This window comes from Sorex fumeus, unplaced genomic scaffold (genome assembly GCF_029834395.1).
Source record: "Sorex fumeus unplaced genomic scaffold, SorFum_2.1 ptg000086l, whole genome shotgun sequence".
Lineage (NCBI taxonomy): Eukaryota > Metazoa > Chordata > Mammalia > Eulipotyphla > Soricidae > Sorex > Sorex fumeus.
This window is the reverse complement of record NW_026606143.1, coordinates 30,106,770-30,129,476: the sequence shown is the minus strand read 5'-3', so window position 1 is coordinate 30,129,476 and position 22,707 is coordinate 30,106,770. Positions and strand designations below refer to the sequence as shown.

The window sequence follows — 22,707 nt, the reverse complement described above, 5'->3', positions numbered from 1 at the left end:
TTGTTATAGACATTCATTTCGTGCTTGGTTATAATTGAAACCCAAGCACGAAAAATGTGTAGGTCTACAACTGTACCTCATGGTATCTCACTAATAAAAATTAAAAAAAAATAGTAACAAGTCTCACAATGGATACATTACTGGTGCTCACTCGAGCAAATTGATGAATAACGGGAGGACAGTGCCAGTGACAGTAGTGCACACATAGGTAAAATCATCCAAAATTAGTCCCCCATATTTTGGTTGTTGCTTTCTTAAGGGCTACATATGGCAGTGGTCGGAAACTACTCCTGGCTCTGCGCTCAGGGAACCATGTCGTACTGGGGATCAAATCTGAGTCTCCCGTATGCAAAGCATGTGCTCAACCCTTTGAGCAATCTGTCTAATCCTCAAATGTTTTGTGTTCGTGTTTTCATGTTCCTTGGGTAGAATCCCATGGAGGGAGGGATTGCTGAATCATATGGTAGCTCTGTCTTCAGATCTTGAGGCAGCTCCATACTCACACTGACACTGTTCTCCCGTTGTTCATCGATTTCCTCGAGCGGGCCCAGTAACGTCTCCTTCGTGAGACTTGTTGTTACTGTGTTTGGCATATCAAATATGTCACAGGTAGCTTGCCAGGCCCTGCCATGTGGGTGAGATACTCTTGGTAGCTTGCCGGGCTCTCCAAGAGGGGCGGAGGAATCGAACTCGGGTCCGGCCATGTTGGCTGCATGCAAGGCAAACGCCCTACCACTGTGCTATTGCTCCAGCCCAAGGCAGCTCCATAGTAGTTTCTAAAATGGTTGCAATGATTTATGTTCCCACTAGCAGTGGACAAGAGTTCCTTTGTCTCCATCCTTGCCGGCACTTGCTGCTTTTGATGTAAACTGTTCCCACGGATGTGTGGTAGTATCTCTCTTATTTTGCATTTCTCTGATAATTGTGCAAGTTCTTTTGATTTTTATTCATTCATTCATCATCCTATTATTCGTCGATTGCCTCGAGCAGGCCTCAGTAACGTCTCTTTCATCCTAGCCCTGAGATTATATTCAAGGCTCTTTAGGAGAATGAGACCCATCATTGTTACTGGTATTTGGCATATTTGGTAGGCCACGGGGAGTTTGCCAGACTCTGCCCTGTGGGCAGGCTACATTCGATAGACTGCAAGTTTGTCCAAAGTAGGAATGAGATAATAAGATGTCATAAAAAGATGTCCTGATAAGATGTCGCACGGCTGCATTTGCGGCCGCGTGGTTCCGGGAGCTGGATTTTATAGTCTCTGAGTCTTGATGGGATTACACGGGGGCCAGGTGGTGGGTGTGACCCCCGCCTACTGGAATTTGGAGGATCTGGGTGGAGGATGCTCGACTCCAATCCGAGTAGGCTTGGAGATCTCGGCCCCAGAACCCGCATGGCTTTGTCCCTCTGCCAGTACCTTCATGTGTGCAGAGAGTGGTCTCAGCATGGTGGTGGCTGGTCCTGGAGGTCTTCGGCTGCCGGAGCCCTGGTCGGGGCAGGGAGGAAAGCTCAACCCACTCCCCTCCAAGGGACCCCGGCGAGGAAAAGCCAGGCGCGGGGGCAGGAGACTGCAGTGGTCTCGTCCGGGAGCTGGATTTTATAGTCTCTGAGTCTTGGCCGTTGATGGGATTACACGGCGCCAGGGGGCCAGGTGGTGGGTGTGACCCCCACCTACTGGAATTTAGAGGATCTGGGTGGAGGAGACTATAAAATCTAGCTCCCAGACGAGACCAGTGCAGTCTCCTGCCCCTGCGCCTGGCTTTTCCTCGCCGGGGTCCCTTGGAGGGGAGCAGGTTGAGCTTTCCTCCCCGCCCCGACCAGGGCTCCGGCAGCCGAAGACCTCCAGGACCAGCCACCACCATGCTGAGACCACTCTCTGCGCACATGAAGGTACTGGCAGAGGGACAAAGCCATGCGGGTTCTGGGGCCGAGATCTCCAAGCCTACTCGGATTGGAGTCGAGCATCCTCCACCCAGTTCTTTTGATATTTTGCATATTAAGCCTCTTTTGAGTATATAATATAGAAATGTCTTCTCCCATTCCATAGACTATCTTTTTGTTCTGTTTATACTTTTTTGTTGAACAGGGGACTTTCAGTTTAGTGTAGTTACAATTAAGTTGCAGTTGTCTATCTTTAATTCTTCTTGCTGTTGGGTTTGAGTCCCCGAAGACTTTCTTCTGTTAAAGCCAAGGAACATTTCATCTATGTTGTCTTCTGAAGACTTTATGGTTTGTGGTCTTATATCCATTTTTTCCTTTTTTTTCCCTTTTTAAATTTGGTTGAATCTTATTTTCCCCTTACACTTTATATGAACACTTTATGCTTTACAAAGTTGTTCGTGATGATTTGTTATAGACATTCATTATACCAATGCCAATCCGACCACCATTGCACCTTCCCATCACCATTATCTCCAATTTTTTGAACCACCCCTTAAGCCTGCCCCCATAGCAGGCCCTCAATAATTTATTTTATATTCTTGTTATAAAGAATTTGCTAAAAGAATGATTAAAAAGAAACGTTTCACATCGTATGTGTTTAAATTATGTTAATATCAAGATTGGTTGCCTTCTACATTACATCCCATCCAATGTGGTGTTTACTGGTATAGAGTTTGAGATGTCACTCCAGGAAGTCCAGAATTTTAAATGGGCTAGAGTTAAGTTTTTAACATGGTGGCAGCTTTGGGACATGTGCCTCACTGCTGCAGCTTCTGGAAGTGCAGGGAGATGGGAGGAGGTAGCCTGTCCTTGACATCATGAAAGTCTGGGAATTTCTGCACTCTTGAGTTTTTCAGCAGGTTCATTTCTGGATGAGGCTTTTCTTGAGCAGTGGGGTTCAACCAAGGAGCATGGCGGTGATTGTGGAGTGTGGAGGCTTCTGGCTGCCAGGGCTCTTTCTTTTTGGTCAGGTGCTGGGCTCTCCTGCCCCAGTCCGGGGTGCCTGGATGACTCAACCTTGTGTGGGGTCTGGAAGAATTTCTGCAACTTGTTGGTCTCTTTCAATATGTATTTTTGAGTTTCTGGATCATGGCCAGTGAATGAACTTACTTGTTGTGGGAGGTGATTCTTGGGCGTGACTTCCAGGGCTTCCAGAAGAACAGGGAGATGGGGGAGGTAGCCTGGAGATTCCAGTCACAAGACCTTCATACCAGAGTTTTTCATCAGCTTAATTTCTGGATGAGGCTCGTCCCTAGCAGTAGATGGAGTCTGGCTGGGAGAATGTTGGCAATTGTCCATTTTTATTTCTTTTTTTTTTTTGGACTGTGGGACATACTTGGTGGTGGTCAGGAACTCAGAGGTCGCGCCCCTCAGGATACTGAGTGGTATGAGGGATTAAGCCTGAGCCTCCTGTATGCAAATCATGCACTCAGCATATTGAATTATCGATCTGGGCTAGAGAGTAATGCAGTTTAATTTTGTTTATTTGGTGGGGGCGACACCTGGCGATGCTCAGGGGTTACTCCTAGCTGTTCACTCAGGAATTATTCCTGGTGGTGCTCGGGGGATCATATAGAGTACCAAGGATCAAACCCAGGGTGTCTGTGCATACAAGACCCTCTCCTCTGTACTATCTCTCCAGTTCACAGTTTAATTCATCTGCATATGACTGTCTAGTTTTCCTAATACCATTTTTATAATATCCAGTAGGATTGCTTTATTTAATAAATTTGTATTTTGGTATTTCGAGTTTTTCCTTTTCCTGTTAGCATGGAAATGAAAAATTTCCCAGATGTACTCTGAAACTCTTTCCTGAATACCTTTTTAGTATAACACTACTGTCTGTCTTATGCATGTTTTGGTGTTTTTTCTTTAAAAGCCTACAGTAAATTGTTATAATTTGCACACTAATAAAAATTCAACCCCCAGATAATTCTTTTTGCTTTAAAATGAACCCCAAACTAATTATTCTTAAGTATCAGTTGCTCCCGTGGAACAACTCTATCAAGATATTTGTTTGTTTTGGTAACCACATTGCTATGCTCGCGCTTACTCCTGGCTCTGTGCTCAGGGATCACTCCTGGTGGGCTCCGGGACTATATGAGGTGCCAATGAATCAAAGCCAGGTCGGCCATGTGCAAGGCAAGTGCCCTACCTTGTCTTACTATCGCTTCAGACCCTCAAAGTTGTGGGTTGATTTACTCACTTTTTTGCAGTGTGGCGACTGAGGCCAGGCCTCCTGGGTACAAGGCATGCACTCTACCACTGAGACACATCCCCAGACCCACATGTTTCGATTTTATAAGTTGACTCTGTCTCATAAACCTATATCTCTGTTTAATCATTTTTAAACACTACTTACACTTAACCAGTTACAGGAACCTCAATGACTGTAATATAATTTAGGATATGTACCAGATTAAGAGCCAAGGTTGTGGCCTTTGACCTGCATCAAGAAACCTGGGTCCTGTCACAGCGGGTAGATTGTTTGCCTTGCATGTGGCTGACCCAGGTTCAGTTCCCAGCATCCCATATGGTCCCCGAGCATTGCCAGGAGTAATTTCTGAGTACAGAGCTAGGAGTAAGCCCTGAGCATCACTGGGCGTGACCCAAAAAGCAAAAAGAAGAAGAAAAAGAAATCTGGGTCCAATCCTCAGTACCACAATAAATAGAAGTACTAAATTAATTCATTGTAATGGCAGGCTTGACCTGTAGAGCTAAGGACATTTAAGAAATTTATGGATTAATCTGTCTTACATGTACCTTTTTAATCCCTTCATTATAAATAGTCAGGAGATGTATATTTAATTATGGCAATACAAAATAGCTAAAAATCATAAAATTTATCCATGATTAATTTAGAGTGGGATTTAGTATAAATAAAATTGTAAGAATTGTGACCACTTTAAAACAGTAACACCAACTTGGAAGTAGCTAATCCTTGAAATTCTTTTAAGTTATCCAAGCCAATAATTTATAGTCTTTCATATCCCGACTCTCAAAGTATATTATTTTGAGCACCATTTCACAAAATATTAAGATACTTCACTAAGCAGACTAGATGTTCTCCTTAAAATATTAACAATTGGCTGGAGAGGTAGTACAGCACACAGCCAACCCGCCAACCCAGGTTCTATTCCCAGCACTCTCTCTCTCTATATATATATATATATATTAGTCACGTTCCTCCCGTTGTTCATAGATTTGCTCGAGTGGGCCCAGTAACGTCTCCATCATGAAACTCGTTGTTATTGTGTTTGGCATATCGAATACGTCACAGGTAGCTTGCCAGGCTCTGCCGTGCAAGCAAGATACTCTCGGTAGCTTGCCAGGCTCTCCAAAAGGGGCTGTATCTGTGTGTATATATGTATATATATATATATATATATCTCCATCCCTGAGACCCAGCCCTGCCCAGAGTGATCCCTGAGTGCAGAGCCAGGAGTAAACCCCAAGCACCACCACGGTGTGGCCCAAAAGCAAAATAAAAAATCTGACAAAAGAAATTAAAAGGCAAATTTCTGCCAGATTAGTAAAATGTAGTTAATCTGCCCAAAATGACCATATAGTTCATGAAATTGTTGGGTTCTACTGTTTCCTTTTCATTTCCCTTTTTGTTTTAAACATAAACCTGCTAAACTCGAAACATTGCCACCAGAACCCAAGTTGTTTTCATTCCAGCCCTGTCCTTGGTGCCCAGGGAAAGTCTAAGGAGCTTTTCCCACATGCTCCTTGCTAGTGGAATGGTCTTGCTGGGCAGCCTCCAAAGGCATACTGCATTAGGAACTGGAGCCCTTCTTGCGTTTAGAATTCATCTGTGGTCTCCTTCTGAGTTAAAGAGAAAATAACTTTCAATTCACTATTCAAGTGTCTACTTTGGGGGAGTGTGGGGGTGGGGTGGGGCTACTCCCGACTGCTCAGGGCTTACTCCTGACTCTGAACTCTATACTATCTCTCCAGCCCCAAGATTTTGGATTATTTGGCGGGAGGGGGGGAGGTATTCCACACCCAGTGGTGCTCAGGAGTCACTCCTAGCTCTACACTCAGGGATCACTCCTAGAAGTGCTTGGGGGACCCTATGGAATGCTGGAGATCAAACTTGAACCAGCCCTTCAAGCGTCTGCTTTTATGATTTCTGGGTCTCCATATGCTACTTGGTAATTTGAATGAAATAGAAGTTATTGACAAGAAGTAGTCGAGGACTGGAAAGATAGCTCGAGAGGCTGGAGAACATGCTTTGTGTGTAGGAGACTCGGCACCCCCCAGTCGCTCGAGTAAGCCCATGAGTCACCCCCAGCCACTGCACCGAAAGTATCCCTGAACACCTCTGGAAGTGTACCCCTAAAAAAATGAAGTACCCTGGCTCTTCTTGAGTAACAAGTAGCTCCCATCCTTTCTCTTTACTCTGAGGAGAATCTCTTCGTTTCATAGAAGAATTAAGTCAAATTCCTCCTTTAGTTTCATCAAATATTATCTTGAGTAAGAAAGGCTACTCAACAAGTCCCACATTTCAGCTGCATTTAAGGAGCCTTTAGGGAATCACTGTATCACTGTATCTCTGTCATCCCATTATTCATCGATTTGCTCGAGCGCCAGTAATGTCTTCATCCGTCCCTGTCATGTGCTAGTGTAGCTCAATGGCATATTGGGAGCTCTTTCAGGGTCAGGGGAATGAGGACCGTCGTTGTTACTGCTTTTGGCATATCAGGTATGCCACGGGGAGCTTGCCAGGCTCTCCAAGAGGGGCGGAGACTTTTGGGGCGGCCTCTAATAGCCTTTACAGGTGTTCCCAGTCTACCGAATGCAAGCTTTTGGTCGACTGGCTTGTAACGATCTGCACACTGACAAACACGCACCTGCCTGCATCTCTGGGCAGCACCTGGGGCATCTTGCGGCCTCAAGTTGACCTCCTTGAGGTTGATGGAGTGCGCCCAGAGGTGGTTGAGCAGCTGGCAGAGGGTCTATCCCTATCGCCGAGGGTCTGTGCCAGGTCGAACACCTGCGCCAAGTCCCAGGTCACCCGGTGGTTGACTGACAGCACCCCGCCTTTTGGGGAAGAATTCCCTAAAATAAAGTTGTGGGGACTGGAGTGATAGCACAGCAGGTAGGGCGTTTGCCTTGCACGTGGCCAACCAGGGTTCGATTCCCAGCATCCCATATGGTCCCCTGAGCACCACCAGGTGTAATTCCTGAGTGCAGAACCAGGAGTAACCCCTGAGCATCGCCAAGTGTGACCCAAAAATTAAAAAAAAATGTTGTGACCCCTGCCTCAGGCATTCCCTGAGTAAAAGTCTATATTCCTTTCTAAAGAAGTACAGATATTTGCTTGTAGAATGTCTGTTCTCCTGTTGTAAACGTCAAGTACCAAGATTTCTTTGTGATTTTAAATTGAAGAGAGGAGAGAGAAGAAAGTAACTTTTGTTTGGTTTGGGCCACCCCTGTCTGTGCTCACTCCTGACTCTGTGCTCTGGGATCACTCCTTGGCACGGCCGGGAATCGAAACGTGGGTCCTCTGCATGCAAGGCACATGCCTTGTCTCTCCGGACTGAAAGTCACTTTTAAACTAACTTATTAGTACACAGTTCTGGCATAAAGTTTACTATAGATAAGAATGAGTAGGCTCGCATCCCTGTACTGGAATTCTAACTTTATTTATATACTTATTAAACTACGGTAAGAAAATCCATTGTTTCCTTTTAGAAATACACGAAGTAGCGGGGACTGTGAGCTATCAATTGAAGAAGCCTCTCCAGCCTTATTATTTAATCACCGTGGGGATAGGCCATCCTTTCAAGACTGGACTATTTCTCTCCGTGTCTTAGCACCCATTTTAGACCTTCAGAAGGTACAGGTTCTCCCTGTAGTGAAATTAGGGGGTCCGGGAAAACAGTGCAGCAAATAAGACTCTTGTCCTGCGTGCAGCCAGCCGGGTTAGTTCCCATCACCCTGAAGTTTGCCAGGTGTAAGTCATGAGCACAGACAGGTGTGGCCCCCCAACACAATAACAATAACCAAATAAGCTGCTTTGTTTGTGATTTTTCTTATTGTCTCCCAGGCTGGGACTGTTAGGGCAATTCTCATCTCTTAGAATTAAACTGAACACGTGAATATTTCTGAGACCTCCTGTTGCAGTCTTGAATAAATTGTTCTGTAAGAAAATTGGCTTTTTGTGCTTGGTAGAATTATAGTAATGTGGCATCCCCATCTTCAAGGTTAAGAATTGTGTCCCAGAAATTGGTTAAATGTCTTGTTCTTTATATGACCTGATGGGGGTGGGGGGATCTAAAATAAGATCTTTTTCAACCTATAGGATATTTTTTTATAAAAATATTATTTAAAAGTCAAGAGTTACCCCTTTCTGTCTCTAAGAACAAGCCCAGGAATAAGCACTGCCGGGTGTGCCCCGTCCCAAATAAAAATACAAAATAGCCCCCAAACCATTCACGTGGAAATGAGTTTTTCAGCTCTTTGTGAGAAAAATTCTGTACGAGTGGACAAGAACAGCCTTAGCCATGGATGTGTGTTTGGGTCAGAATAACCACCATACGGAGCAACCCTAACCCAGAAGCCATGCTGGTGGCGGCGGTGAAACCATATTGAGCTTCAGCAGGTGTGTGCGGGCTGGCCCATATTTAAAATTTAAGCAGTTCCTGGACCAGAAGAGAGGATGGGGATGAGGGGTGCATGCCTTGCATGCACAAGACTGCAGGTTCAATCCCCAATATCACATGACACCTGAAAGCAATAAGCTGTTGCCCTCCAGGCCTCTCAAGCCACACCAGGTGTGCCTTAGATACTGGGCACAAGCATTTAATCACTGGCTAGGAGCTCAGTACTGCCAGCAGGGGCTCCCAGAGGCCCCGAGTACTACTTGGACTGCCAAACTTTAAAAATTTTTGAAGTTCAAGCAGGTTCACATGAGGATCTAGATATCTTTCTCTTGGAATAATGGAAGACCTGCTGATTCTGGGTGCCCAGTCGAATGGTCTGGCTGCTAATTCTTCATTGTCACCACTGCTTCCTGTTTTTTCCACAAACTATCCAATTCTATTTTGATGCGGGGGGCAACGTCTTGTGACCTCTTTAGCCTCTAAGCATTTTTGTTACCAGACATCCTGCTATGTCAGTAGAGATATATGCTTGATTTTCAATTCCTTAATCCTTCAAGAAAAATATTTTATTCACATTTGGGGGGGGCTTGGGCCATACCCAGCAGTGCTCAGGGATTACACCTGGCTCTGTGCTCAGGGGTCACTCTTGGTTGTATTGAGAGTCTAAACACAGTAGCAAATGGGCACTGGTGGAGGGATGAGTACCTGATCATTGTATAACTGAAACCCAAGCACAAAAATTTGTAAGTCTACAACTGTACCTCATGGTGTTTCACTAATAAAAATTAAAAAATAAAAATAAATTTAAAAAAATAATAAACACAGTAGCAAGGATTAATCCAGAGTCAGCCAGGTACAAGGCAATCACCTTAATCCCTGTATTATGGCTCTTTTCCCTCCAAGAAAAAATGTTACTTAATTATTGATGCAGGGTCAGGGATGTGGCTCAAGTGACATATTATGTGCCTTCTATGTACAAGACCCTGAGTTCAATCCCCAGCACTGTATGATCCTCCAGTACAATCAGCTATAGACCCTATGAGTAATGCGTACATACATATGTACATAATCGCTGATATAAAGACAAGTGGCACTGTCACTGTCCTCCTGTTGTTCATCAATGTTGCTCGAACGGGCCCAGTAATGTCTACATTGTGACAATTGTTACTGTGTTTGTCATATCGCATACATCACGGGTAGCTTGCCAGGCTTTACCGTGCGGGCAAGATACTCTCGGTAGCTTGCCAGGCTCTCCGAGAGGGGCAGAGGAATCGAACTCGTGTTGGCCATGTTGGCCGCTTGCAAGGCAAACGCCCTACCCACTGTGCTATCGCTCTAGCCCAAGACAAGTGGCATAAAATATATTTATGTATTCACTATTTATTTGTCTACATTTATCAATGTAAGTTTATCTACCTTATATATGGCACTGAAAAACCTTTCCCTCAAAGGACTTCGTCAGTGTAGCTGCAGAGACAAATCATGCACGCATTAGTGCAGTACACAGTTCAAGTAATGAGAGGAGACCCTGAGGTTGGTGGCAATCAGTCTTATTGTTTTGACATTTTTTAACTACTCCTAGTGGTGCTCAGAGGTTACTCCAGTCCCAGTGCTCATAAATCGCTCTCAACAGTGCACTGGGAACCTGGACCATGGTGCCAGATTCAACCCAGGCCTCCCACATGCTAAGTACATATAATGACCCATCAGACCATCTTTTCGCCCTGGCAATAGGTCTTGACTAAAAATGACGATGGGTTTTGTAAAAGCGGCCCTCGATCTGAGCATCAACAGTGAGTTTAATTTTATAAGACCAAGATCAAAACAAACCTTAGGAACCAAAAACATAGTACAGCAGGTAAGGTGCTTGCCTTGCACAGGTCTACCCATGTTTGATAGGAACACCCCATATGGTCTCCTAGTTCCCACCAGGAGTGATACCTGAATGCAGAGGCAAGAGAAGGGGAGGGGAAGGAATCAAAGGGAAGGGAAGGGAAGGGAGGGGAGGGGAGGGAAGGGAAGGGAGTTGGTTTCTGCAACGTGGATGGAATTGGAGGAAGTCATGCAATGTGCGGTGAGGAAAAAATGAAAATATCAGGTGATCTCACTCATCTGTAGTGTATAAAGAAACAAAAGCAAGAGATTAAACCATCCCCAGTGAGATAACCCTCAGACCAATAATCCATAGAACAATGGTCTGGGGGTGCCAAGAGGTGGATGGTGGGCAACAGATTATGGCACTCTGCCAGTGACATGATGGAGGGGCATAGTGGTGTGGTGTTAGGAGATAAAAAAACAAAACATTGGTACATTGTAACCCATTGCAAAATAAATGAAGAAATGAAAAGAATGGTTTCTAAAGAAGTTTTGTCTTAGAGGATTTATATTTACGTTCTCAAGAGTTCAACACTGGAAAGTTTATCTGAACAGTCATTATGTAAGCAGAGCTTGATCATTCATTATGTAAGGAGAGAAATCAATATGTAGAGGACTCTGCTCAGATGAATCTGGTGACTCAGAGCTGAGGTTCCCAAACATATTAGACCTACAGCCCCTTTTAAGAACAAGTCACGCATGCCTCCTGGAAATCTTAACTGCTCGGCAAACAAATAGAAAACACCCCCCATTTGTACCTAGGCTACTACTGACTTCCCAGGGTCCTTCCAGTACTCTCCAGGAGAGAGTAGCACTGCATGTAGCACTGTCCTCCCGTTGTTCATCGATTTGCTTGAGTGGGTCCAGTAATGTCTCCATTGTGAGACTTCTTGTTACTGTGTTTGGCACATTGAATATGTTGTGGGTAGCTTGCCAGGCTTTGCCGTGCGAGCGGGATATTCTCCATAGCTTGCCGGGCTCTCTGAGAGGGGCAGAGGGATCAAACCCCAGTCGGCTGCGTGCAAAGGAAACGCCCTACCCGCTGTGCTATGGCTTCAGCCCCCAGGAGAGAGTAGTTTGGGAAAACAGTCTGCACTCAAATCAGAACAAGAGGGTAAAAATTGGTGGGACTTAGCAGCTGACCAGACAGAATACCTAAGAGTTCAAACCTGGATTTTTTTTTTTTTTGCTTTTTTTCAGTCACACCCGGCAATGCTCAGGGCTACTCCTCACTCTGCACTCAGGAATTACTCCTGGTGATGCTCGAGGGACCTTATGGGATGCTGGGGATCGAACCCGGGTTGGCTGCATGCAAAGCAAACACCCTACCCTCTGTACTATCACTCCGTCCCCCTGGGTTCACACTGTACCACTGTGGCACTCTCCTCCTATTTTTCATTGATTTGCTCGAGCAGGCCCAGTAACATCTCCATTGTGCGACTTATTGTTACTGTGTCTGGCATATCGAATACATCACGGGTAGCTTGCCAGACTTTGCCATGTGGGCGAGATACTCTCGGTAGCTTGCCAGGCTCTCTGAGAGGGGTGGAGGAATCGAACCTGGGCCGACCAGGTCGGCTGTGTGCAAGGCAAGCGCCCTACCCGCTATGCTATCGCTCCAGCCCTTTTTTTGTGGGGAGGCTAGAGTTTGCGTCACAACTGACTGTGCTCGGGGTTTACTCTTGGATCTGTGCTCAGGGATCATGCCTGGCAGTGCTCCAGGGACCATATGTGTGCCAGGGATTGAACAACAGGACAACAGGTCAGTTGTGTCAAGGCAAGTGCCTTACCAACCCTGAACTATCTCTCTGGCCCCTTAACTTTTTACCTTATTTTTCCCATTAGCTAACAAGTAATTATAAGCACAGATTGTTTGTGCCATTAGATGTTCACAGTTAAAAAAAGGTAAAGGTAAAGGCCCTCCCGTTGATCGTCGATTTGCTCGAGCGGGCCCAGTAACGTCTCCATTGGAGACTTTGTTGTTACTGTGTCTGGCATATCGAATACTCTCGGTAGCTTGCCAGGCTCTCTGAGAGGGGCGGAAGAATCGAACTCGGGTCGGCCATGTTGGCCGCTTGTAAGGCGAACACCCTACCCGCTGTGCTATCGCTCCAGCCCAAATTTAAATACACATTTAATATAAGACAATGGCTGGAAATGTGACTCAGTAGTAGCATGACTTTGTTTTTTCTTTTGGCCACATCCAAAGATACTTAGGTCTCACTCCTGGCAGTGCTCAGGGGACCATATGCAGTGCCAAGGAATCGATCCAGGTCAGCTGAGTACAAAATAATCACAGTTAGTTTTTATATTTTTGTTTGGGAGATGGGGGGGAGAGGTTCATTCCTGCCAGTGCTCTGGGGATCAAACCCAGGCCTCTAATATACAAAGTATGCACTCATCCTGTTGAGCTCTCTCCAGCCCATGCTTTCAGATTTTAAGTAATTGCTCATCACCCTAAATTTAAATCACTTTCCTCCTGTTGTTCATTGATTTGCTCGAGCGGGACCAGTAACATCTCCATTGTGAGACTTTGTTGTTACTGTGTTTGGCATATTGAATACGTCACGGGTGGCTTGCCAGGCTCTGCCGTGCGGGCGAGATACTCTCGGTAGCTTGCCGGGCTCTCCGAGAGGGGTGGAAGAATCGAACCTGGGTCAGCCAGGTCGGCCGTGTGCAAGGCAAACGCCCTACCTGCTGTGCTATTGCTCCAGCCCAAATTTAAATACACATTTAATATAAGACAATGGCTGGAAATGTGACTCAGTAGTAGCATGACTTTTTTTTTCTTTTGGCCACATCCAAAGATACTTAGGTCTCACTCCTGGCAGTGCTTAGGGGACCATATGCAGTGCCAAGGAATCGATCCAGGTCAGCTGAGTACAAAATAATCACCCTATCCAAAGTAGTATCTCTTTGACTCTTTACTGCTTTGTTGTTCATTTGTTTTTTGTTCATTTCTTTTAGTTATTTGTTCAAGAGGAGGTAGCAAACAATAGGGAAAATTTGTTCTAATTTTTACACAATGTCTTCTTTAAATACGCTAAAGGGGAAAAAAACAACTAAACTAAAATCAAACCCCCTTGAAATGTAAAATTATGTTGTTTATTAAGTTTATTAAGTAACTTTTTTTTCTTCTTGGGTCACATCCAGCTGATGCTCAGGGGTTACTCCTGGCTCTGCACTCAGGAATCACTCCTGGCGGTGCTTGGGGGACCCTATGGGGTGCTGGGAATCAAACCCAGGTCGGCCACATGCAAGGCAAATGCCCTAGCCACTGTGCTATTGCTCCAGCCCCTAAGTAACAATTTTATGCCGGAGCTCTTGAGCAGTGTTCTTCAACCAACAGTCCATGGACCAATGCTGTTGGCAGGTATAGAAATGTTGAAGAACAGTTTTATAAACTTATAATGCTGCTCTCGGTAGTTTGCCGGGCTCTCCAAAAGGGATGGAGGAATCGAACCCAGGTCAGCCGAGTGCATGGCAAATGCCCTACCCACTGTCTCACAATGGAAACGTTACTGGTGCCCGCTCGAGCAAATTGATGAACAATGGGGGGACAGTGCTACAGTGCTATAATGCTGCTATATATATAGTCTGCTTCTTCACTACATCTGGATAAAAGAATGGATAAAAGAATGTAAAAGAAGGGATAAAAGAATGTAAGCTTTTTGGGTCATATTTTGTTGTAGTTCCGGGGATCAAACCCAGGGCACCACATATGTATGCATAAGATTTTTGTTTGGGGGCCAGAGTGATAGTAAAGCAGGTAAGGCATTTGCCTTGCATGAGTCCAGCCTGGGTTCGATCCCCGGGCATCCCATATTGTCCTCCAGGCACTGCCTGGAGTAATTCCTGAGTGCAGAGCCAGGAGTAACCCCGAACATTGCGGAGTGCGACTCAAAAAGCCAAAAAACAAAAGAGTAAATCTGGGAGAATAGTGAAATCTTGACAGAATAGAGTTGACTTTGGCGACCTTCTGACCCACTCTGCTAATATCATAGCACAGAACATACATGGTAATAGGGGCTGGAGAGATAATACAATGGGTAAGGCGCTTGCCTTGCACCTAGCCAATCCAGGGACAACCCAGGTTCAATCCCCAGCATCCGGTATGGTCCCTCAGCACCGCCTGAAGTGATCCTGAGTGCAGAACCAGGAGTAACCCTGAGCATCGCCAAGTTGGCCCAACCGCCACCCTCACACCCCTGCCCCCCAAAAAAGCAGCTCAGTGGTGATAATGCATCAGTACTATGAGGGCGTCTCACAGTGGAACTAATGAAAATCCTCGGGAGACCTACCTTTAAGAATGGGTGCATTTATATGAAGACAGCTTACTGAAGGGAAATAGTTTCTTGATTTCAAATTGCACATTTCTATTTTGATGGGGCCTTTCCCCTGAAGAGCTGGGAGGCTGAGGGCCATTCCTAGCTACACATGGGGACATGGTGGTCCAATCTAGGCTCTATGGTCCTGATAATTCAGCACTGAGGCCAGTTTATACCATGCTGCTTGGGGCTACCAGGAATACCCCAAAGAAGCTACACTGGATGTTACTTAGGTGGGACAGGATTGAGATGGGGGTCTTGCTTATGGTAGGCATGCCCTCCCACCCTTCACACCATCTCCCCATAAAATCAAACTACAACAAGTGGCCATCAAGCTGATTTCTGAATTTATTTTCGAATGCATGCACATTTTGCTTAATCTTTTTGCCTTGAGAGCACAAATTGTTATTGCAAATGCACTTCTATGTAACAAATTTTATTTTCTCTTTAGCGTACAAGCGACTAGATGGTTCAACTGAGTGCTGTAACAATCACAGTCTCACCGATGTGTGCTTTTCCTACAGAAATAATTTCAATAAGCGTTTGGTAAGATGAAAACTTTCCCACCATGCTTTGTATCATTTTACTAAAATCTATATAATTTATATCACATTTCATTGGAAAATTTTGGGGTTTCTGTTTGGGGACCATACCCGTCGGTGCTCAGGAGATATTCCTAGCTTTGTGCTCAGGGGACTGTGTGGTGGTGGAACTCGAACCCAGGCCTCCTGCATGCAAAGTTTGCACTCAACCTCTTGAGCTAGCTCTCCATCCCTCATCTGAAAATATTTTCAAACTTATAGTGATTGGGGCCAGAGAGATAACCCAGAGGGCGTAGCCTATACTTTTTACATCCTGGCTGACCTAGTTCGAACCCCAGCACTATATGGTCCTCAGAGCACCACTGAGCATGGCCTTCAAGCTACAATTCATAGTGAGATTTTATTAGGCAGCAGTGAAATACTTAAATCTAAACTTCTATTGGATGTACATAATGGCATTTCTCTAATATGAACTTCATTCCTCATGTGCTGGAGAAAGTGAGAACTGTCACTTGGTATTTTTCTTGTTAACAAATCACTTTAATTGATGCTTTATTTATAGCATACATGTCTACCTGCCCGGAAAGCAATTGAAGCCACCCAAGTCTGTCGAACCAATAGAGATTGTCAGAAAGCCTCAAGTTTCTGTATAATACCATCTTTGGAAACTCATACTCGCTTAATAAAAGTGAAGCACCCACCTCATATAGATATGTTATATGTAGGACATCCACTGCACCTTCACTACACAGGTGGGTAAATCCTCAGGAAGTCATTTAGAGCTTATAGATTCTCCTTTGGAGAAACTCAGTACAGGGGGCCAGAGAGATAGTACAGTGGGTGCGTCGTTTGCCTTGCATATACCAAACCCAGGTTCAATCTCCAATACCCCTATGGTCCCCTGAGCCCTCCAGGAGTGATCCCTAAGCTAAGGAGTAAACCCTTAGCACGCCGAGATGTGGCCCCCAAACAAAACAAAACGATTTAATTTGGGCCAGAGATATAGTCCAATGGTTGAGGTGCTTGCCTTGCATGTAGCCAACCTCGGTTTTATCCCTTTATTTTTTTTGCTTTTTGGGTCACACCCAGCGATGCACAGGGGTCACTCCTGGCTCTCCAATCAGGAATTACTCCTGGCAGTGCTCAGTGGACCATATGGGATGTTGAGAATCGAACCCGCGTCAGCCATGTGCAAGGCAAATACCCTACCTGCTGTGCTATCACTCCAGCCCCTGGTTTTATCCCTTGAACACTGCCAGGGAACAACCCCTTGAACACTGTTGGGTGTGGCCCAGACCTCCCCAAAAATAATTTTTAAAATTTTTTTATTGTTTCTTACAGGGGCTTCCCCAGAGGTGCTGAGGGCATAGGGTCTCTGCCTGCAGCACTTGGCCCCAAGGTGAGGGCCTGTGTGCTCAGACCTGGGTGGCTCCTGTGGGCTCTACCACTAGACCCATCTCCCCCAGCACTTCTTCAATTCTATTTTATTTTATTTTATTTTTGTTGTGCTGGGGCAGAATCCAGAACCTCATGCAAGCTGTGTGCTCTACCATTGAGCCACAGTCCCCATCAAAAATTCCTGTATCTGAGTCATTGTTTTAGCCATGTAGGAATAAGAGAGGCCAGAAGGAGGCCAAGTGGCATGGTCATCAGAGTGAGTGCTGTTTTCAGAGTCTGCCTGTTGGGAAGAGTAAGGATGGGGCAGAATCCAGAACCTCGTGCAAGCTGTGTGCTCTACCATTGAGCCACAGTCCCCATCAAAAATTCCTGTATCTGAGTCCTTGTCTTAGCCATGTAGGAATAAGAGAAACCAGAAGGAGGCCAAGTGGCATGGTCATCAGAGTGAGTGCTGTTTTCAAGGTCTGTTGGAAGGAGTAAGGACTCTTGTCTTGTGTTGGTTTTCTTTTTCCTGGAGTAAGGATTCTCTTGCTAGGCATTCTAAATACATGCATATTTGGGGAGGGGGAGGGAAGCCTTGCAAGTGGTGCTCAGGGCCCCGAGGGCCCATTCCCTATAATATTCAGCTGATGGAGCCAGAAGATCAATGCCAGCAGCCTGAGCGTGCAGTGCGACAAGGACCCTGCATGCGAGAGATTGCCCTGGCTGCCCAAGCAGTGTTCGGGAGCCACCTGGCTAGTACTTGGGTAGGAGAGCATGTAGTACTGGGGATCAGGCCGGCCCTCTAGTATGTGCAGTAACAGCACTCAGTCAGAGTTCCAGCCACAGCCGCACAACCTTCCCTCCTGTACTCGCTCGGGCCCTCTGTTTTTAGAAGTCTCTGATAGCTATCGATAGTTTATCTTCAGCTTTTGTCTCATCCTCACCCCCAAATCTAAATACACCCTGGGACATGTGTTTAGCATTTCTTCCATTTTTATTAAATCTTCTAAAGCAATTGATGTTTTTCTATGTGGCACTCTATGTATGCATGCGTGTGCTTGGGAAAGACTTGCTTGGCCACTTGTATAAGCTAGCCCATTTTTTGACCATAGGGTAAAGCTCATAGTCCTATAACTTATCTGGCATGAATAATTTTCATTATGCCTTGCTTTTCTTTTTCAGTGAGCATCACCAGTTTTGTCCCACGTTTCAACTTCCTAAGCATAGATCTTCCAGTGGTTGTGGAGACATTTGTCAAGTATCCTTTCTAATATGGGAAATGTGTAAAGTGTGTTGCCTGAAACTAGCCCAGTCTTAACCTTGATGGGGGCATGTATAGACCTTACAAAGATCTATTAAGCTCTAACTAAAAAGGAGACTTTAGATGGGAATGCAGCTCCATGGTAGAACACCTGCTTTGCATATATAAGGCCCTGAATGTGATTGCAGCATGAGTTTTTTTTTTAAGATTTCAAAGTTGAAAAAGATGAAAGTAAAAAAAAATGAAAGTATATATAGCGAGGATAAAGTCAGAGGATACATGAGATTGAGGAGAGAGAACAGTTAGCATGGAAAAAATCCCAGAATATAAATGTCTCTCTAGGGTCTGGAGTGATAGTACAGCAGGTAGGGTGCTTGCCTTGCATGCAGCTGACCCAGATTCGATTCCCAGCATCCCATATGGTCCCTCGAGCATTGCCAGGAGTTAATTCCTGAGTGTATGAGCCAGGAGTAACCCCTGTGCATCGCCAGATGTGACCCAAAAAGCAAAAAAAAATATTAAAAATAGTAAGTCTACAACTGTACCTCATGGTGTTTCACTAATAAAACAAAACAAAAAATATTAAAAATAAAAAATAAATGTCTCTCTAAAACCTACTAATACCTTGGGGCTACAACAGTAGTACAGCGGGTAAGGGTGTTTGCCTTGCACACGGCCAATGCAGGTTGGATCACTGGCATCCCCTAAGTCCCGTAAGGAGTGATCCTGAGCACAGAGCCAGGAGTAAGGCCCGAGAACCACCAGGCATGACCCAAAAACAAGTAAAAGAAAATCTAGTAGTATCTGAAAATTAATAAGTTTAGAAAGGATAAACCGGTTCCTTATCAAGTGATGAATACAGCCCCTTCTGAACATGTTTTCATGAACCAAATGGGGAAAATGCATAAGAGAGATCAAATGAGTATTCACTACCAAATAGCAATTTAGAGAACAAAATATCATGGTCTTTATTTAGAAATATTTTCTGTATGTATAAAAGTGAAACGAAGTATCAAAGATAATTTTCCCTTCTTACTCTTTTGTGTTTGGGGGTCATACACACTGGTGCTTGACAACTACCCATTGTTATGCTCTAGGGGACCGTGTAGTTCCAAGAAACAAACCCAGGCCTCCTAACTGCAAAGCATTCACTCCAGCCCTTTGATCCACAGACCGCACCTTAATTTCTTACCCCTTAAACATGCCTTTGTACCATTATTGAATTGGAAAGGCTTAGTCTTCTGAAGTGTTCAGTATAATTGCCTTATTTTGTTGTTGTAAATAAAGTGTAAATTAAAGGGTTGGATTTTATTTTTCTGGCCAAGGTCATATTATTTCCAAACTTCAAAATAAGTCCAATCATGTGTTTTAAACAGAAAAGACTTAATAAGGAAGAGCTTATACTGGTGGGCAGAGATTCAAGGAAAAGAAGTAAACTCGATTTTATTTTATTTTATTTTATTTTATTTGCTTTTTGGGTCACACCTGGCGATGCACAGGGGTTACTCCTGGCTCTGTACTCAGGAGTTACTCCTGGCGGTGCTCAGGGGACCATGTGGGATGCTGGGAATCGAACCCGGGTCAGCCGCATGCAAGGCAAACGCCCTACCCGCTGTGCTATCTCTCCAACCCCCTAAACTCGATTTTAGCCCCATCAAATACTTTGAAAAGATTTTCTGACTTTCATAAGTGTGGCTTCCAATGAGACCTCGTTATAGATTCCTTAACAGATTTTAATCAGGTACCTGATATCCCTCTCTGGAGCTCTGGCTATTGTTAATGCAGTGCCCTGCTTTGCTTTGGATGGACAGTGGATTTTAAACTCATTCCTGGATGCTACCCTTACCTCAGTGATTGGAGATAATGATCTCAAAGATCTGATAGGATTTTTCATTTTGCTTGGTGGCAGTATACTTTTAGCTGCCAACGTCACCTTGGGACTCTGGATGGTGACGGCACGGTAATGTCTATAGTCAACCCGACAGGGTCTATGAGTTTCAATATGCAGTATTGAAAACCTTACTTGATACAAAATATGAAGTGTGTCCTTAAAATTACATTTTAACCAGCAGTTTAAATCTCTTCCAATATCCTGGGTATGCAGATTCTGAGGTAGGGGAAAACACAAAGTGAAAGGCGTAGTTTCTAACAACATCCTTGTTTTAAATACTGAATTTAAAACTTTAGATACTCGTGGAACCGTTTCTAAACAAGTGTGAATTCATGTGAAATCATTTTGTGTGACATGTGTTGGCATAGTATAAGAGGGAAGATAACGGGTGGGGGGGGGAGGAGAAATTGGTGGAAACTTCTTGAAAAAAGGTCACTCGTCCAGAGTTGAGCAGACTTTGGCTCAGCGGAGGGGTGACCATTTTCTTGGCCTATAAATTCTTGTGGTTCATCTTGCTTGGAAAGTATTTTTAAATTTTGGTGATGTATTCTTTTGTACTCTTACAAACTAAGTTCTGATTACAGATAAATTAATGGAGTTCTGTACAAAGAATCAAACGATGTCAAACATAGGAACAACGTCAGAAGTAGGACCTGCCATATCATGAGACTGACTTTGCTCCACAGAGCTGCCTCTTTGCTAATGTAACTCGATCCCCTCCGCAAGCAGCCTCAGCCTTGACATTCAGAGCCAGTTGCTGCCAAGGACGCTGCCTGTGAACTCAGGCCTTCAGGGTTGACCCTCAGAACTGAGCCGGGTCTTCTGGTGCATCACAGGACCGTCTGCAATCCTGCTTTTCGTTCTCCACAGCTCTGCGAAGCGTCGAGTCTTCCAGGGTAGACATTTTCTCTTGTGCTGCTACAGCCATCCGGGGCCTAGCTCCTGGTTCCTGTTTCCAAGAAGCAATTGCCTGAAGCCCTCACCGCGCTTCTGGGCGTTGGGTTACGAAACACCTAGTCCTTGCTTCCCGGCTTTCCCCTAAGCTACCTCTGTGGCTCCACAAGAAGGATGGTTACACATGTGTGCGAACGTGAATTTGCCAAGCCGGGGAACTTCCTCTGGGTGTGAAAGAACCCTTTCTACTTCCAGGTCTTTTAGACCAAAGCTGCCATGCTGGGAGGTCTGGGAAGTGAGCAGGCCAACAGCCACGGGCTGACCAGCGCGCCCAGCTTGGCTCGGAGATGTGCCACGGTCATCTCTGTAAGGCTATTCTTCAGTTGCTCTTTCGACACTAAAACGTTCCCCATCTTTTCTGGGGGAACTCGAGAGTAAACTACAAATCTGCCTGCCTTCTTAAATATGAATTACACAATGACTAGAATGTTAACATTTTATTAATGATGCTAGGTCATCAGAGGTGACCACTACTGCAAACATACACGTCATTTCCTGGAAAATAAAAAAGGTATTTGTTCTCTTCTTAATCGTTCAGGATCAAAGTATATTTAGCATAGGAATGCTGACATCTGCTCAGGTAGTCTGGGGAATGCCATGAAATACTCATAATTAAGTCAATGACATGCGCTCAGCAGTTTACTAATGAAAATGTTGTGTATATACAGGTCAGTTGTGTGTTTTTTTAACAGAAAAAAATTTTAATAGAGGAAACATATCATTAACTACTTTTCTGGATGAAACCATAAACAACAAATCACCTCATTTTCCTGTTGCTGATAAGTACCTTGGTTTGTCTCCATAGAGCTAGGATTTGGGGACCACTCTATTAGGATATTGAGCACATCAGTCTCATTTGTATAGAAATGGCCTCACTGTGGAAGGAAGGAAGCAGTATGTGTTGTCTCTCAGCTTCTTTGTGAGCACTTCTAGAGCAAGGACTGTCCTACTCACCTTTGCATCCCTGGCCCAGTGCATGAGACATTCTGCTTAATAAATGTGGTTGAATGAATGATGATTAGTGTTATTTATGGACTAGACAAGCATGTTTCTATTTAAGTAAACTGTAAAAAAGTACTGAGTATTTACTGTAAATATATGTTAACATAAAGAAATAACTTGGAAAGTCTTTGTGTCCCCGGTATATTCCCATCTTTAAGAAATCATTTGTATTTCTACAGAGCGATAAGAAACATGAATTATCTTGAGGACCTAAAAGAGGAGTGTTTTCTGTGTTGTTACTTTGTTCAAGAGTAAAACTGTATTCTCAGTGTTCCTATTCTGCATTGTTTACATTTTTGAGGCTTTTGAAAAATCATCAGCAATCTGTAAAGAATGTGTATATTATTTTCAGCATCTGTTTGAAAAGACGTGCAGTTAAACTTGACTTTTTGATCATTGCTCTTATAGGTCATTGTTCTAACAGTCTAACAGTAAATTGTAAACATGTGCTTCATGGCTATGTGGCTGTCAGTCATCATTTGTCTTATGGTATTTATTGAATGTCCACATACTAATGGTGCACGGGTATTTTTTTTTCTATAAATCTTGTATCTGTGTTGTGATTCATTCTTAAGCTTTAGATTGGAAATACCATAGTGGCTGGTATTTGATGTTTAGCAATAAAATAATAAATGTGGACCAGCATTGTCGGCTTTTAGCATCTCTCTGTTGTCTTTTTAAAATGTTTTCATTTTATTTTTTTATTGAATCACCGTGAGATAGAGCACTACAAAGCTGTTCATGATTGGAGTTGAGTCATACAACGTTCCGATATTCATCCCTCCATCAGTGTAATTTCCCAGCACCAATGTCCCCAGTCTCACTCCCACACCCCCAATTCTCCCCACCCCAGCCTGCCTTTATAACAGATACAAATACTTTAAATGAGTATTCTTTCCCCTCAGATTTGTTTCCTTTATAT

General features: G+C 44.4%; 1 protein-coding gene across 1 annotated transcript in view; it reads left to right on the top strand.

Moving 5' to 3' along the window:
- MBTPS2 (membrane bound transcription factor peptidase, site 2) overlaps positions 1-22,424 on the top strand; it is a 67,129-nt gene extending 44,705 nt beyond the window's left edge. Inside the window, exons 8-12 of the mRNA XM_056131218.1 lie at positions 15,207-15,301; positions 15,860-16,049; positions 17,860-17,935; positions 19,680-19,898; positions 20,414-22,424. Coding sequence (XP_055987193.1) covers positions 15,207-15,301; positions 15,860-16,049; positions 17,860-17,935; positions 19,680-19,898; positions 20,414-20,417 — 584 coding nt within the window. The 3' untranslated portion in view covers positions 20,418-22,424. The remainder of the gene's footprint in view (positions 1-15,206; positions 15,302-15,859; positions 16,050-17,859; positions 17,936-19,679; positions 19,899-20,413) is intronic.
- The last annotated feature ends 283 nt before the right edge of the window (positions 22,425-22,707 follow it).